Genomic DNA, 12,946 nt, shown 5'->3' with positions numbered 1-12,946 from the left:
TATCCTGGCCTGTGGGCCGTACGTTGGACGACCCTGAGTTAATTCTTCATCAGAACTGGAAAAAGTTAGAGATGTAACAGGTTTTAAGCAAATACAGAGGCAGGGGAAGTGGGTGGGGAGGAAAGAACAAAAGAGAAGGTCTCTGGTCAGGTGAAAGGCAGGAGAGATTAAAATTCAAGAGGGATGATGACGCAAGGTAAAAGGAGAAGATAATGGGATAAGTAATGGGGAAAAGTGGTATTTCTAACATCTGCAGCCTGAAAAAATCGGGGCCGCAGTTAAGATCTGAATCCGTTGAACTCGTGTTGAGCCTGGAAGGCTGCAAAGTGTCTATTCGAAAGCTGAGATGTTCCTTGAGCTTATGTTGAGCTTCGTTGGGAATAGTGTAGGAGACAGGATGGAGAGGTCATAGTGGGAGTGGTGTGAAGAATTAAAATGACAGGCAACCAGAAGCTTTTGGTCATGCTTGCGACCAAACGGAGGTGTTCCGCAAAGCAGTCACCTAATTTGTGTTTGGTCCTCCAAATGTACAGAGAATATTAAATATATTAAATTGAAAGAAGTACAAGTAAATTTCAGTCTAGTCTGGAAGGAGTGATTGGGACCCTGGCAGGTGCAATGGGAGGAGGTTAAGGACAAATGTTGCATCCTGCCACTTGTATAGGAACTAAATCGGATGCGTACGTAGGATTGCATTGGGTATAAGGCACAGAAACAGACCATTTGGCTCAAGCAGTCCATGCCGGTGTTTCTGCTCCACTCAAACCTTCTGCCATGTTTCCTCATCTAAATCTATCATCGTAACCTCTATTCCCTTCTCCGTCATATGCTTGTCTTGCTGTCCTTGAAATGCATCTATACTTTTCATCTGGCACTCATCAGGACAATCCACAAGAATACCAGTGTAAGGGAAAGCAGCAACTTTATACTGTATGCGAAGTGAGTGCTGATTGGTTGGCAAGTGAACTCTGATTGATAGAGGTATTGCCATGGAGAAGCTAGCTGGTGAAGCTAGCTTTTTCATGCTTCTACTATGCGGTAGCCACTAACAGGATGTTGCCGTGAACCCAAAAAGACGTCCTGCCTATCACACGAATGAGTAACATTATATATGAATTCATTGTCAGTGTGATGGTAGGTATGTCGGCTGTACATCCCAAAGACTGATTGTATCAAACAACATGTCCCTTCCACTGGTTCGCAACAGTCATGGTACAGGCTGTACCAAACCAGCTCGTGCTTGCAAAATTCAAAACGCAGTATCAAACTTTAGATGTGATTCTGCGATTGAACAACATTTGTTAAATAATCCTCACTGTACTAAGAATTACGCTAATAGCCATTTAAGATGGTCAGTAGGGCTCGCAGAGTGGCGCATTTGCGTACTGGAAGCTACATATATTAATACGCAGGGCCCGTTCTTTGCAGACAGAAAGAACATATACGCAGATTTGCGCCTGTTTCAGCTAAACAAAATAAGTGACGGCCATTTGCTGGTTCATTTCTCCGGGCAATGCTTTGACCAATCACAGTCAAGCTGCCTGGTTTAAAATTTCAAACAAAGCTTGACAATTAACTGTCAGTCACCATAAACTGGTGCTTCTCCATGGCAACACCTCTATCAATCAGAGTTCACTTGTCAACCAGTCAGCACACTCTTCTCATACAGTATAAAGTTGTTGCTTTCCCTTATATTGGTATTCTTGCAGATTTGTCCTGGTGAGTGCAAGACGAAAAGCTTCGATAACATGTCTCTATTTTCAGCCAATGCTCAAGTTCTTTAGTACCAAATGACTATTTGTTGCAACCGCTCCCTGTGGTGGCAGGTTCCCCATTCTCACCACTCTTTGGGTAAAGAGGTTTCTTCTGATTTTCCTTATTGCAAAGGGGTGGGGGTGTTGGGGTGATTGAGGAATGGATCAGGGTCCCTTCAGAATGATGGCAGGAGAGGGGAAGATGTATTTGGTGGCATCATGCTGGAGATGGCAGAAATGGTGAAGGATGATCCGTTGAATGTGCAGGTAGTTGGGTGGAAGATGAGGACGAAGGGGATCCTATCGTAGTTCTGGGAGAAAAAGGAAGGGATGAGCGCAGAAGTGTGGGAAATGGGACAAACAAAGTCGAGGACCTTGTTGGATGGAGGGGAATCCTCTTTGAGGAGAAAGGAAAACTGGTATTGAAGGTGGCATTGCCAAAACACATGCGAGGGAGATGCTAGGAGAATGGATAGAGTCCTTACAAGAGGGAGTGGAAGGAAGTATAGTAAAGGTAGCTGGGAGAGTCACTGGGCTTATAGTGAATATTGGTTGATAGCCTAACCCCAGAAATAGAAATAAAGATGTTGAGGCGATGGACCATGTGAGGTGAGGGAAGGGTGGAAATTGGAAGAAAGTTGGAGCTAGAGCAGGAGCGCTGATCGTCATTAGTGCACTGGAGAAAGAGGGAGGGAAGGGACCTGAGTGGGACTGGACCAAAGAATGTTCCATGTATCTCAGGAAAAGCAAGCATAACTGGGACCCATATGGGTAGTGGAGTCAAAGGAGGAGTATTCAATGTGGGAACATGTTCAGCCAGAGGGAGAGTGGTGGTGGTGATGATGGATGTGAACTGGTTGGACATCCATTCAAAGAAGAAGCAGAAGGCTCTCAGACTGTCATGTTGCATGATGGAAGTGTGGAGGGATTGGGCACCTGTGGTGAAAAGGAGATAGTTAGGGCCAGAAAACCATTAAACTGACGGGAGAGTGTGGGAAGAGATTGGACAAGGGAAGAAAACTAGTCAAGAAAGTGGTTGCATGGGACAAAAACTGGTTGAAACAATGGGTCTACCAGGGTAGTCCTGTTTGTGGATCTTGGAGGCAGTAGAAGTGAGTTGGGGGACTAGGTTCACTGTGGGAAACGATAGCTTGATGTTTGGTGTGATCATGGTCCAGGGGGAGAGATAGGAGGTGGTGTCAAAGATTGATGTCCAGCCTCTGCAAGGTGGAGTTTGGTTTTCTGAACATTATCAGCTGGTTTAATTGATAATGTTAGGGTTGGACCTGAGAGAATGGAGTGCTGCAAGTTCAGGAGGAGGTAGGTTAGCGTGAGTGAGGGGAGCAGAGAAATTGAGATGACTGGGAACGGCCATTGTGATATCAGTGAAAAGATCTGGAGGGGCTAAGAGGCCAGATGGAGAGGTCCAGATGGAACGAGAACAATGAAGACTCTTGCATAAAGGACAAAGAATTGTGCGTGGAGGCAATGAAACAAAAACTTTGTATTGTGCTGAGCTTGAAATTTATTGAGTTGGGGATGTAAGGGAATGAAGCTAAGGCATTTGAGGGCTGGTTGTTAGGGATCAAAGAGGGGAAGGTCAGAGACAGTAGTGCAAACATGGCAAGGGTGAGATTGAAAGGAGGAATGGGGGCAGATGAAAGAGATGGTGAGTAAGGATCTGGGGGGTGGGGGTGTGGTTGGTATCCAAGAGTTGTTGAAGCTTGTGATCCTTGACCCCTAAAAAGAGAAAAGTTTTTTCAAAGTGCCAGATGATGCAAAGGATGAAATGGAATTGTTTACTAGGGCTGCTTTGTGATAGTGAGTTGGTGCTGCTGTGGAGGGAGGTAGAGGGTGAGTATGTGGTGTATGTGAGGGTGGTGTATGACAGAGCCTAGAACTCTGTATGTGGAGAGAGCTGTGGTTCAAGGAATGCTGAATATCTTAGAGATATCTGTGACCATGAGTAGATCCAAAACATGAAGGGTGGGATTTCAGTTGAAACCTATGTGGAGACGGTTGCTGAGGAAAGGGCTGTGAAAGTGAATTTGGTGAATATCGGATCAAACACATGAAAGGAAACAGCACTGAAGATGAACCAATTATAAAAAGATTAACAGAGATCCCATCGGAGGGAAGAGCGTTGCTCGAAAAGTTGTGGCAGTGAATTAAACAAATACAAAAACATGGTACTGCGGAAACTTGAAATCTGAAATAAAAACACAAAATGCTGGTCCGACAGTATCTGTGGAGAGGGGAACAGTTTGATGACCTTTCATCAGAACTGGAAAAAGGTTAGAGATGTAAAAGGCTTTAAGCAAGTACAGCGGCAGTGCAAGTGTCTTACTTTTTTTTAAATTTACCAATCAAAAATGCAATTAACCACATTTGGATTGCCAATTCACTACATGTAGCTAATGGCTAACATACTGGGAAGCTTTGTCTTACCAGCAAAGTTGCTTCCTATTTGCACTTCCATGTCCACTGCACTGCTTACTCTAGTATACCTTCTGATATGAAATGAAGCTCATCTTCATAAAAGTAAAATTCTTGGTTGCACAATAATTCACAATAATTGTGCAATATACAAACTTAAGTATTTTTTATATCCTGTGGTGGTAATCATATAAGCTGGAAGATGCATTGTATGATGAAAATAGGAATATTATCCCATGTTATGCCCAATGAATTATTGTGTTCAGCTGGTCTTTAAGACCACAAGGTTCTGTTATCAGGTGGGAGGCTAATTGTTCTTGGGTACATGCTGGTTAGAGCTAAACTTAGTCAGCATGCGCAATTAATAAGCTTTTGGAAAATTGTTGCATGAAAAGATAGGATTTGTGTGGGGAAAAATATTGGATTGTAAGTTGATTTTTCTTTCTTCGTCTGACACGGAACAATTTGTTGGCACAAAAAAAAATTTACATTGCAGGAAGTATTTAAGGATTAATTTCCGACTGAAATTTGAAGTCTCTTTCACGAATCTTAGATCCTTACTGGAAGGTAAATAATATGTTTTTTTTTATTTTGAAATTAATGGTCCATGAAGCGATTTGCAGTTGTGGTTCCCTCAGGAGTAAAACGACCCTCTTCACTCACAAGAACAAAGAACCGTACAGCACAGAAACAGGCCATTCGGCCCTCCAAGCTTGTGCTGATCTTGATGCCTGCCTAAACTAAAACCTTCTGCACTTCTGGGGACCGTATCCCTCTATTCCCATCCTATTCATGTATTTGTCAAGATGCCTCTTAAACATCGCTATCGTACCTGCTTCCACCACCTCCCCCGGCTGCAAGTTCCAGGCACTCACCACCCTCTGTGTAAAGAACTTGCCTCGCACATCCCCTCTAAACTTTGCCCCTCTCACCTTAAACCTATGTCCCCTAGTAACTGACTTTTCCACCCTGGGAAAAAACTTCTGACTATCCACTCTGTCCATGCCGCTCATAACTTTTTGACAACCTCTATCATGTCGCCCCTCCACCTCCGTCGTTCCAGTGAAAACAATCCGAGTTTATCCAATCTCTCCTCTTAGCTAATGCCCTCCAGACCAGGCAACATCCTGGTAAACCTCTTCTGTACCCTCTCCAAAGCCTCCACATCCTTTTGGTTGTGTGGCGACCAGAATTGCACGCAATATTCTAAGTGTGACCTAACTAAAGTTCTGTACAGCTGCAGCATGACTTGCCAATTTTTATACTCTATGCCCCGACCGATGAAGGCAAGCATGCCGTATGCCTTCTTGACTACCTTATCCACCTGCGTTGCCACTTAGTGACCTGTGGACCTGTACGCCCAGATCTTTCTGCCTGTCAATACTCCTCTAAGAGTTCTGCCATTCACCGTATACTTCCCACCTGCATTAGACCTTCCAAAATGCATTACCTCACATTTGTCCGGATTAAACTCCATCTGCCATTTCTCCGCCCAAGTCTCCAACCAATCTATATCCTGCTGTATCCTCTGACCATCCTTATCACTATCCACAACTGTACCAACCTTTGTGTCGTCCACAAACTTACTAATCAGACCAGCTACATTTTCCTCCAAATCATTAATATATACTACAGACAGCAAAGGTCCCAGCACTGATCCCTGCGGAACACCACTAGTCACATCCCTCCATTCAGAAAAGCACCCTTCCACTGCTACTCTCTGTCTTCTATGACTGAGCCAGTTCTGTATCCATCTTGCCAGCTCACCTCTGATCCCGTGTGACTTCACCTTTTGTACCAGTCTGCCATGAGGGACCTTGTTAAAGGCTTCACTGAAGTCCATATAGATAACATCCACTGCCCTTCCTTCATCAGTCATCTTCCTCACTTCCTCAAAAAACTCAATCAAATTAGTGAGACATGACCTCCGCTTCACAAAACCATGCTGCCTCTCGCTAATAAGTTTGTTTGTTTCCAAATGGGAGTAAATCCTCTCCCGAAGAATCCTCTCTTATAATTTCCCTATCACTGACACGCAAGGCTCACCAGCCTATAATTTCCTGGGTTATCCTTGCTACCCTTCTTAAACAAAGGAACAACATTGGCTATTCTGCAGTCCTCTGGGACCTCACTTGTAGCCAATGAGGATGCAAAGATTTCTGTCAAGGCCCCAGCAATTTCTTCCCTTGCCTCCCTCAGTATTCTGGGGTAGATCCCATCAGGCCTTGGGGACTTATCTACCTTTAATGCTTTGGAAGACACCCAACACCTCCTCGTTTTTGATAATGAGATGACTGAGACTATCTGCCCTCCCTTCCCTAGACTCATCATCCACCAAGTCCTTCTCTTTGGTGAATACTGATGCAAAGTACTCATTTAGTACCTCGCCCATTTCCTCTGGCTCCACACATAGATTCCCATCTCTGTCCTTGAGTGGGCTAACCCTTTCCCTAGTTACCCTCTTGCTTTTTATATACGTATAAAAAGCCTTGGGATTTTCCTTAATCCTGTTTGCCTGTGACTTTTCATGACCCCTTTTAGCCCTCCTGACCCCTTGCTTAAGTTCCTTCCTACTGTCTTTATATTCCTCAAGGGCTTCGTCTGTTCCTAGCCTTCCAGCCCTTACGAATGCTTCCTTTTTATTTTTGACTAGGCTCACAATATCCTGCGTTATCCAAGGTTCCCGAAACTTGCCAAACTTATCCTCCTTCCTCACAGGAACATGCAGGTCCCTTCCTAATTTTATTTCATTTATCCTGTCTGCTAATTTCTCCACATGATTCTTTTGGTCAAAATAGTAGACAAGGGCCAGGATTTTGCTGTCATCAGCAAAGCAATGCTGTTCACCACTGACCCTTTAAGAAAGCGACGCTGAAAGATCTAGTGATATCTGTGGTGAGAATTTTAAAACTTGCAACATGCAGTTGATTGTAGCGTTCTTTTAATATGGATTCACAACATGGAGCTGCAATTATGTCAATCACATTAAAGAATTCTCACAACCAACCACGAAATGAAGAGCACTAAAATCAAATCCCATTTTAAAATTTTACATGGAACAAAATAACGATTGGGACATGCATGTTGAGTGAAGGTAGAAGCTGAAATATTGTGAAAAATATTTTAAAATTTTTTTTTGAAAAGATGAGTTTAAAAATCTAGGAATTATCATAATGAGACATTTAACAACATACACAAAGATGGGGAATTCATAGTGGAATTAATCCCTCGTGGCTGTAGCACTACTTTATGGTGCACTTTAGATGCAATATGGTTCGTTTTTATGTAAGGTTGCAGAATTGAAGACGTGTGATCATTTTAGTTTTCTTTTATATGCGTGAACTGGAATATTTTGTCTCTTATTTACTTGATGTCCTTGTAATTTCATTTCTTGTGATAATGCATCAATATGATCATTCCATATTTGCATAGCCTTAATTGTGACTTACAGTGCAAAAAAAAATTAGCAACTTCAATGAGGAATAAAACAGTCCTCAATGTACCACTGTTTTAACTGCCCTAGATTGTATTTTTGGGGGGATAGTATCCAGTGTTTGTGACATGCAGTTGATTTTTATTTAAATGTTATGTTTCCTTTTTTTAAAAATTCAAATTTATCATATCAAATCCAACTTTAATTTTCTTTTAGGTGCTATACTTGGTCGATCTGAGAAGCAAGTATGCATTTTTTATAATGCAGATTGGGAGAAAGATCGAACAAATGAGAGTGGAATTGAGCATTGTGATGGAGAAAAAGATAAACGACGACACTGTTTTGCTACGTGGAAGAACAATTCTGGCTCTATAGAAATTGTGAAACGAGGCTGTTGGCTGGACGATTGGAATTGCTATGACAAGTACGCAATAACATTGTGCTGTTTTTATCTTTTCATATTCACTTTTTAGAAAAAGGTCTTATCAATGCTCTTGAATTTTAGAAGTGCAGAATTCTTAAGTTTACATTCTGCAGCAAAAGTAAGTTTAAAAAAAAAAATTAAGGTCCATTGTAACCACTTGGCTGTGAACAAATGTCAAAGAAATCTGTATAATTTTGTTTTGTAGGGGTGAATGTGTCGAAACAAAAGAAAGCCCTGAAGTGTTCTTCTGTTGCTGTGAAGGCAGCAAGTGTAATGAGAGGTTCTTTTATGTCCCAGTCATTCAGGATCTACCATGTAGGTTTTATCTTCCTTATCTTTACATTTAAATGTTTAGATAATGGCTAATATGAACAAAAAGATGCAAGGAGTGATCTGAAATTCAAATCTTAAAATGTTAAATTTTTGTTTCAATGTAATTGAGCAATAGGTTAGTCTGTTGTGCATGTTTATCAATAGATGTAAGAAAGGAAACTGAATTCTGTTAATAAAGGATGAAATCAGTACAGTAATGAGAAATGACCTTGGCTTGGAAGATATGTTGAGCCAGTTTGGATGGAGATGAGAAATAGCAAGGGAAAGAAGTCACTGGTGGGAGTAGTTTATGGGTCCCATAACAGTAACTACACTGTAGGATTGAGTATAAATCAAGAAATACTGAGGGCTTATGAGTTCATAGAGTGTACTCGGGACAGTTTCTTTGAACAATGCATAGTGGAACCAACCAGGGAACAGGCTACTTTAGACCTGGTAATGTGTAATGAGACAGGATAAATTAATGGTCACATTGTAAAAGATCCTCTCGGGAAGAGTGATCATTACATGATAGAATTTCACATTCAGTTTGACGGTGAGAAGCTTGGGTCTAAAACTGTCTTAAACCTAAAGGCAATTGCAAATGTATGAAGGCAGTTGGCTAAAGTAGACTGAGAAAATAGGTTAAAAAGTAAGGCAATAGACCAGCAGTGGCAGACATTAAAGTAGATATGTCATAACTCTCAACAAAGATATATTCTATTGAGAAAGAAGGATTCTATGAGAAGGATGAACCATCTGTAACTAACTAAGGAAGTTGAGGATAGTATCAAATTGAAAGAAAAGGCATAAAATGCTGCAAAGATTAGTGGTAGGCCAGAAGATTAGGGAAATTTTAGAAACCAGCAAAGGATGACTTAAAAAAAGGGAGAAATTAAAATAGAGTAAACTAGCAAGAAATATAAAAACAAACAGTAAGAGCTTCTCCAGGTATGTAAAAAGGAAGCGAGTAGCTAAAGTAACCATTGGTCCCTTAGAGGGTGAGACTGGGGAATTAATGGGAAGCAAAAAATGGCATAGACTTGAACAAGTTTTTTGATATCTGTCTTCACAGTAGAAGACACAAAAGAAATCCCAAGAATAGTAGAAAATCAAGAGGCAATAGGGAGGGAGAAACTTATAATCACTATAACTAAAGAAAAAGTACTAGGAAAACTAATGGGACTAAAGACCGACAAATTCACAGGACCTGATGGCCTGCATCCTAGGGTGTTAAAAGAAGTGGCTGCAGAGATGGTAGATGCATTGGTTGTAATTTTCCAAAATGCCTTAGATTCTGGAAAGATCCCAGCGGTTTGGAAAACAGCAAATCTAACACCTCTATTCAAGAAAGGAGGGAGACAGCAGGAAACTATAGGTCAGTTAGCCTAACATTTGTCATTGGGGAAATGCAAGACTCCATTATTAAGGAAGTAGTAGCAGGACATTTAGGAAATCATAATGTAATCAGGCAGAGTCAACATGGTTTTATGAAAAGGAAATCGTATTTGACAAAGTTATTTAGAGTTCTTTGAGGATGTAACAAGCAGGGTGAATAAAGGGTAACCAGAAGATGTAGTGTATTTGGATTTCCAAAAGGTATTCAATAAGGTGGCACATAAAAGTTACTGTACAAGATAAGATCTCATGGTGTTGGGGGTAATATATTAGCATGGCTAGAGGATTGGCTAACTATCAGGAAACAGAGGGGTCGGGATTTTCAGGCTGGCAAACTGTAACTAGCGGGGTGCCACAAGGATCCCTGCTGGGGCCGCAGCAATTTACAAGCTATATTAATGACTTGGATGAAGGGACAGAGTGTATTGTAGCCAAAATTGCAGACGATACAAAGATAGGAAAGCAAGTTGCGAGGAGGGCGTAGAGTCTGCAAAGAAATATAGATAGGTTAAGTAAGTGGGCAAAAGTTTGGCAGATGGTGTATAGTGAGGTTGTCCACTCTGGTAAGTAGAATAGAAAAGCAGAATATTATTTACGTGGAGCGAGACGACCGAATGCTGTGGTACAGAGGGATCTGGGTGTCGCCGTACATTAATCTGAAAAAATTAGTATGTAGGTACAGCAAGTAATTAGGAAGGCAAATGGAATGTTGACCTTTATTACAAGGGGGATGGAGTATAAAAGCAGGGAAGTCTTGCTACAACTGTACAGGGCATTGGTGACACCACACCTAAAGTGCTGTGTACAATTTTGGTCGTCCTTAAGGAAGGATATACTTGCATTGGAGGCAGTTCAGAGACGATTCGCTGATTGCTGGGATGAAGAGGTCTTATGAGGAAAGATTGAGCAGTTTGGCCCTATACCCATTGGAGTTTAGAAGAATGAGAGGTGATCCTATTAAAACATACAAGATTCTGAGGGGGCTTGAAAAGGTAGATGCTGAGAGGAATCTTCTCCCCCATTTAAGACAGATGAGGAATTTCTTCCCTGAGAGTTGTTAATCTTTGGAATTCTCTCTCAGAGCAACGGAGGCTAGGTCATATACTCAAGGCTGAGTTAGAACAGATTTTTGATCTACAAGGGTTATGGGGCAGGCAGGAAAGTGGAGTTGAAACTATTTTCGGATCAGCCATGATCTTATTGAATGGCGGAGCAGGCTCGAGGGGTTGAGTGGCCTACTCCTGTTCCTTTTTCTTATGTTCATACCTTGCATTTGGAGTGTTGGATTTATATATTTTTTTTAAATGCTAAGCTTTATCATTCATATTGAAACTCAGTGCATCTTTCCCATTTGCTCATCTTGTGTGTCAAACACTATACAAATAAAATTGCTGTGCACTGCCTTCAAGCTATTTTTCTCCCTTGTAGTAGTCCTGTAGTCTGCTTCCAGCTTGCAGTGATTTTAATGGCTTGATCTGCATTTGAGCCTCCTTTTTGACTAGCTCGACATCATGTAAAAATAAAATAAAGAACTTGCATTTATATAACCTCTTTCATGACCTCTGGTCCCTGGTGAGGATGAGAGGAAGGGAAAAACTGGTGAATTTTCAAGTGTAGTCACTGTTGTAGGGAGATGTGGCTACCAGTTTTAGCACAGCAAGGTACCACAAACAGCAATAAGGTAATGACCAGACAATCTGTTTGTGGTGTTGGTTGAGGTATAAATTTGGGCCAGGACACAGCTCTTTTTCAAATAGTGCCATGAGATCTCTTGCATTCACCTAAAAGGGCAGACGGACTTCAGTTTAATGTCTCATCTGAAGACAGCATTACTGACGTTACAGTGTTTCGTCAGAGGCAAGAATGGTACCACTAAGTCAAAGGAAGGAAGTATTTCTCTTCGTGGTTTTCATTTGTAAGTCTCTGCACAGTTTTATGACTCTTCTGCTTTCAGCACTTTTGCTGTGTTTCAGTAATTCAATTTCATTTTACCACTGGCAAACAAATACATTCCTTGACTATATCTGATATCTGGTGTTGGAAATAAATCTACTTTTATTTTATGCCAGTCTGTTGGCTGCAGAGCATCCATCTATATACAAATACCTGGCTGTGTTGCACGTTCTGAAAAAGTGGACACAGATACTTGTATGAGCACAAAAACAAAAAGTACTGGAAATACTCAGCAGGTCTGGCAGCATCTGTGAAGATAGAAGCAAAGTTAACGTTTCAGGTCTGTGATCCAGAACCCTGATGAAAGGTCGCAGTCCTGAAATGTTAACTTTGCTTCTATCTTCACAGATGCTGCCAGACCTGCTGAGTATTTCCAGCACTCATTGTTTTTATTTCAGATTTCCAACATCTGCAGTATTTTGCTTTTATTATTTGTATGAGCACCTCTGGGGATGCTGTCAAACTTTGTACATAAAGATTTCAGTGAAGAAAAGCCACTCCCTTCCTGATGGTTTCTTCTAGGTTCTAGGAACAGTTGGTCTTTAATTTACCTTGAAAATGCACAGCATTAACTCTTGCGGCTTAAAAAATTTAATCTACAGTGACATCTTAGCGGTAGAATAATATGCTGCGCATTAGGTGATGTAAGGTACCTGTCCTTTTTTGTAAAAAAAAAATCAAATAAAATAAAAACAGAAGAAATGCTGGAAAAACTCAGCAGGTCGGGCAGCATCTGCGGAGGGAAAAACAGAGTTAATGTTTCGGGTCAGAACTGGGAAAAATTAGAATAGTAGTAGGTTTTAAGTAAGTGAAAGGCGGGAGAGTGGGAAAAGAAAGAAGGATGCTCTCTGAGAAGGTGGAAGACAGGAGAGATTAAATGGCAAAAGAGTTGGTGGTGCAAGGCCAAAGGGAGTAACAATGGGACAAATAAAGAAACAATAGATTTGTGTAGAGGAGTTGTGATTGGTAGCATGATCAACAGCTGCTGTATGAGAGAAAAACAAGAGTCAACCCAAACCTGCAAAGAATTCTCTACCCAAGAGGGTTATGGAAGCTCAATCATTGAGCATGCTCAAGATAGAAATCAATATGTTTTTAAATACTAACAACATCATGGGATAGTGGGGGAAAAAATGGCGGAGAGGTAGATGATCAGCCATGACCTGTTTGAATGACGGAGCAGGCTCGACGGGCCGAATGGCCTACCCCTGCTCCTATTTCCTATGACCCTATAAA

At 41.4% G+C, this 12,946-nt stretch overlaps 1 protein-coding gene across 2 annotated transcripts in view; it reads left to right on the top strand.

The window, feature by feature from the left end:
• Window positions 1-12,946, top strand: part of LOC137371916 (activin receptor type-2A) — a 194,259-nt gene that overhangs the window by 135,454 nt on the left and 45,859 nt on the right. Inside the window, exons 2-3 of one of the 2 annotated variants that reach the window (XM_068034971.1) lie at window positions 7,840-8,047; window positions 8,253-8,362. In XM_068034971.1, the coding sequence (XP_067891072.1) occupies window positions 7,840-8,047; window positions 8,253-8,362 (318 nt within the window). Of the gene's footprint in view, window positions 1-7,839; window positions 8,048-8,252; window positions 8,363-12,946 lie in introns of those variants that run through there. The other variant, XM_068034972.1, reaches the window with a different exon arrangement.

Source organism: Heterodontus francisci, chromosome 7 (genome assembly GCF_036365525.1).
Source record: "Heterodontus francisci isolate sHetFra1 chromosome 7, sHetFra1.hap1, whole genome shotgun sequence".
NCBI classification, from domain to species: Eukaryota; Metazoa; Chordata; class Chondrichthyes; order Heterodontiformes; family Heterodontidae; genus Heterodontus; species Heterodontus francisci.
The sequence above is the reverse complement of the archived record's forward strand: the minus strand, read 5'-3'. Positions and strand labels throughout refer to the sequence as shown.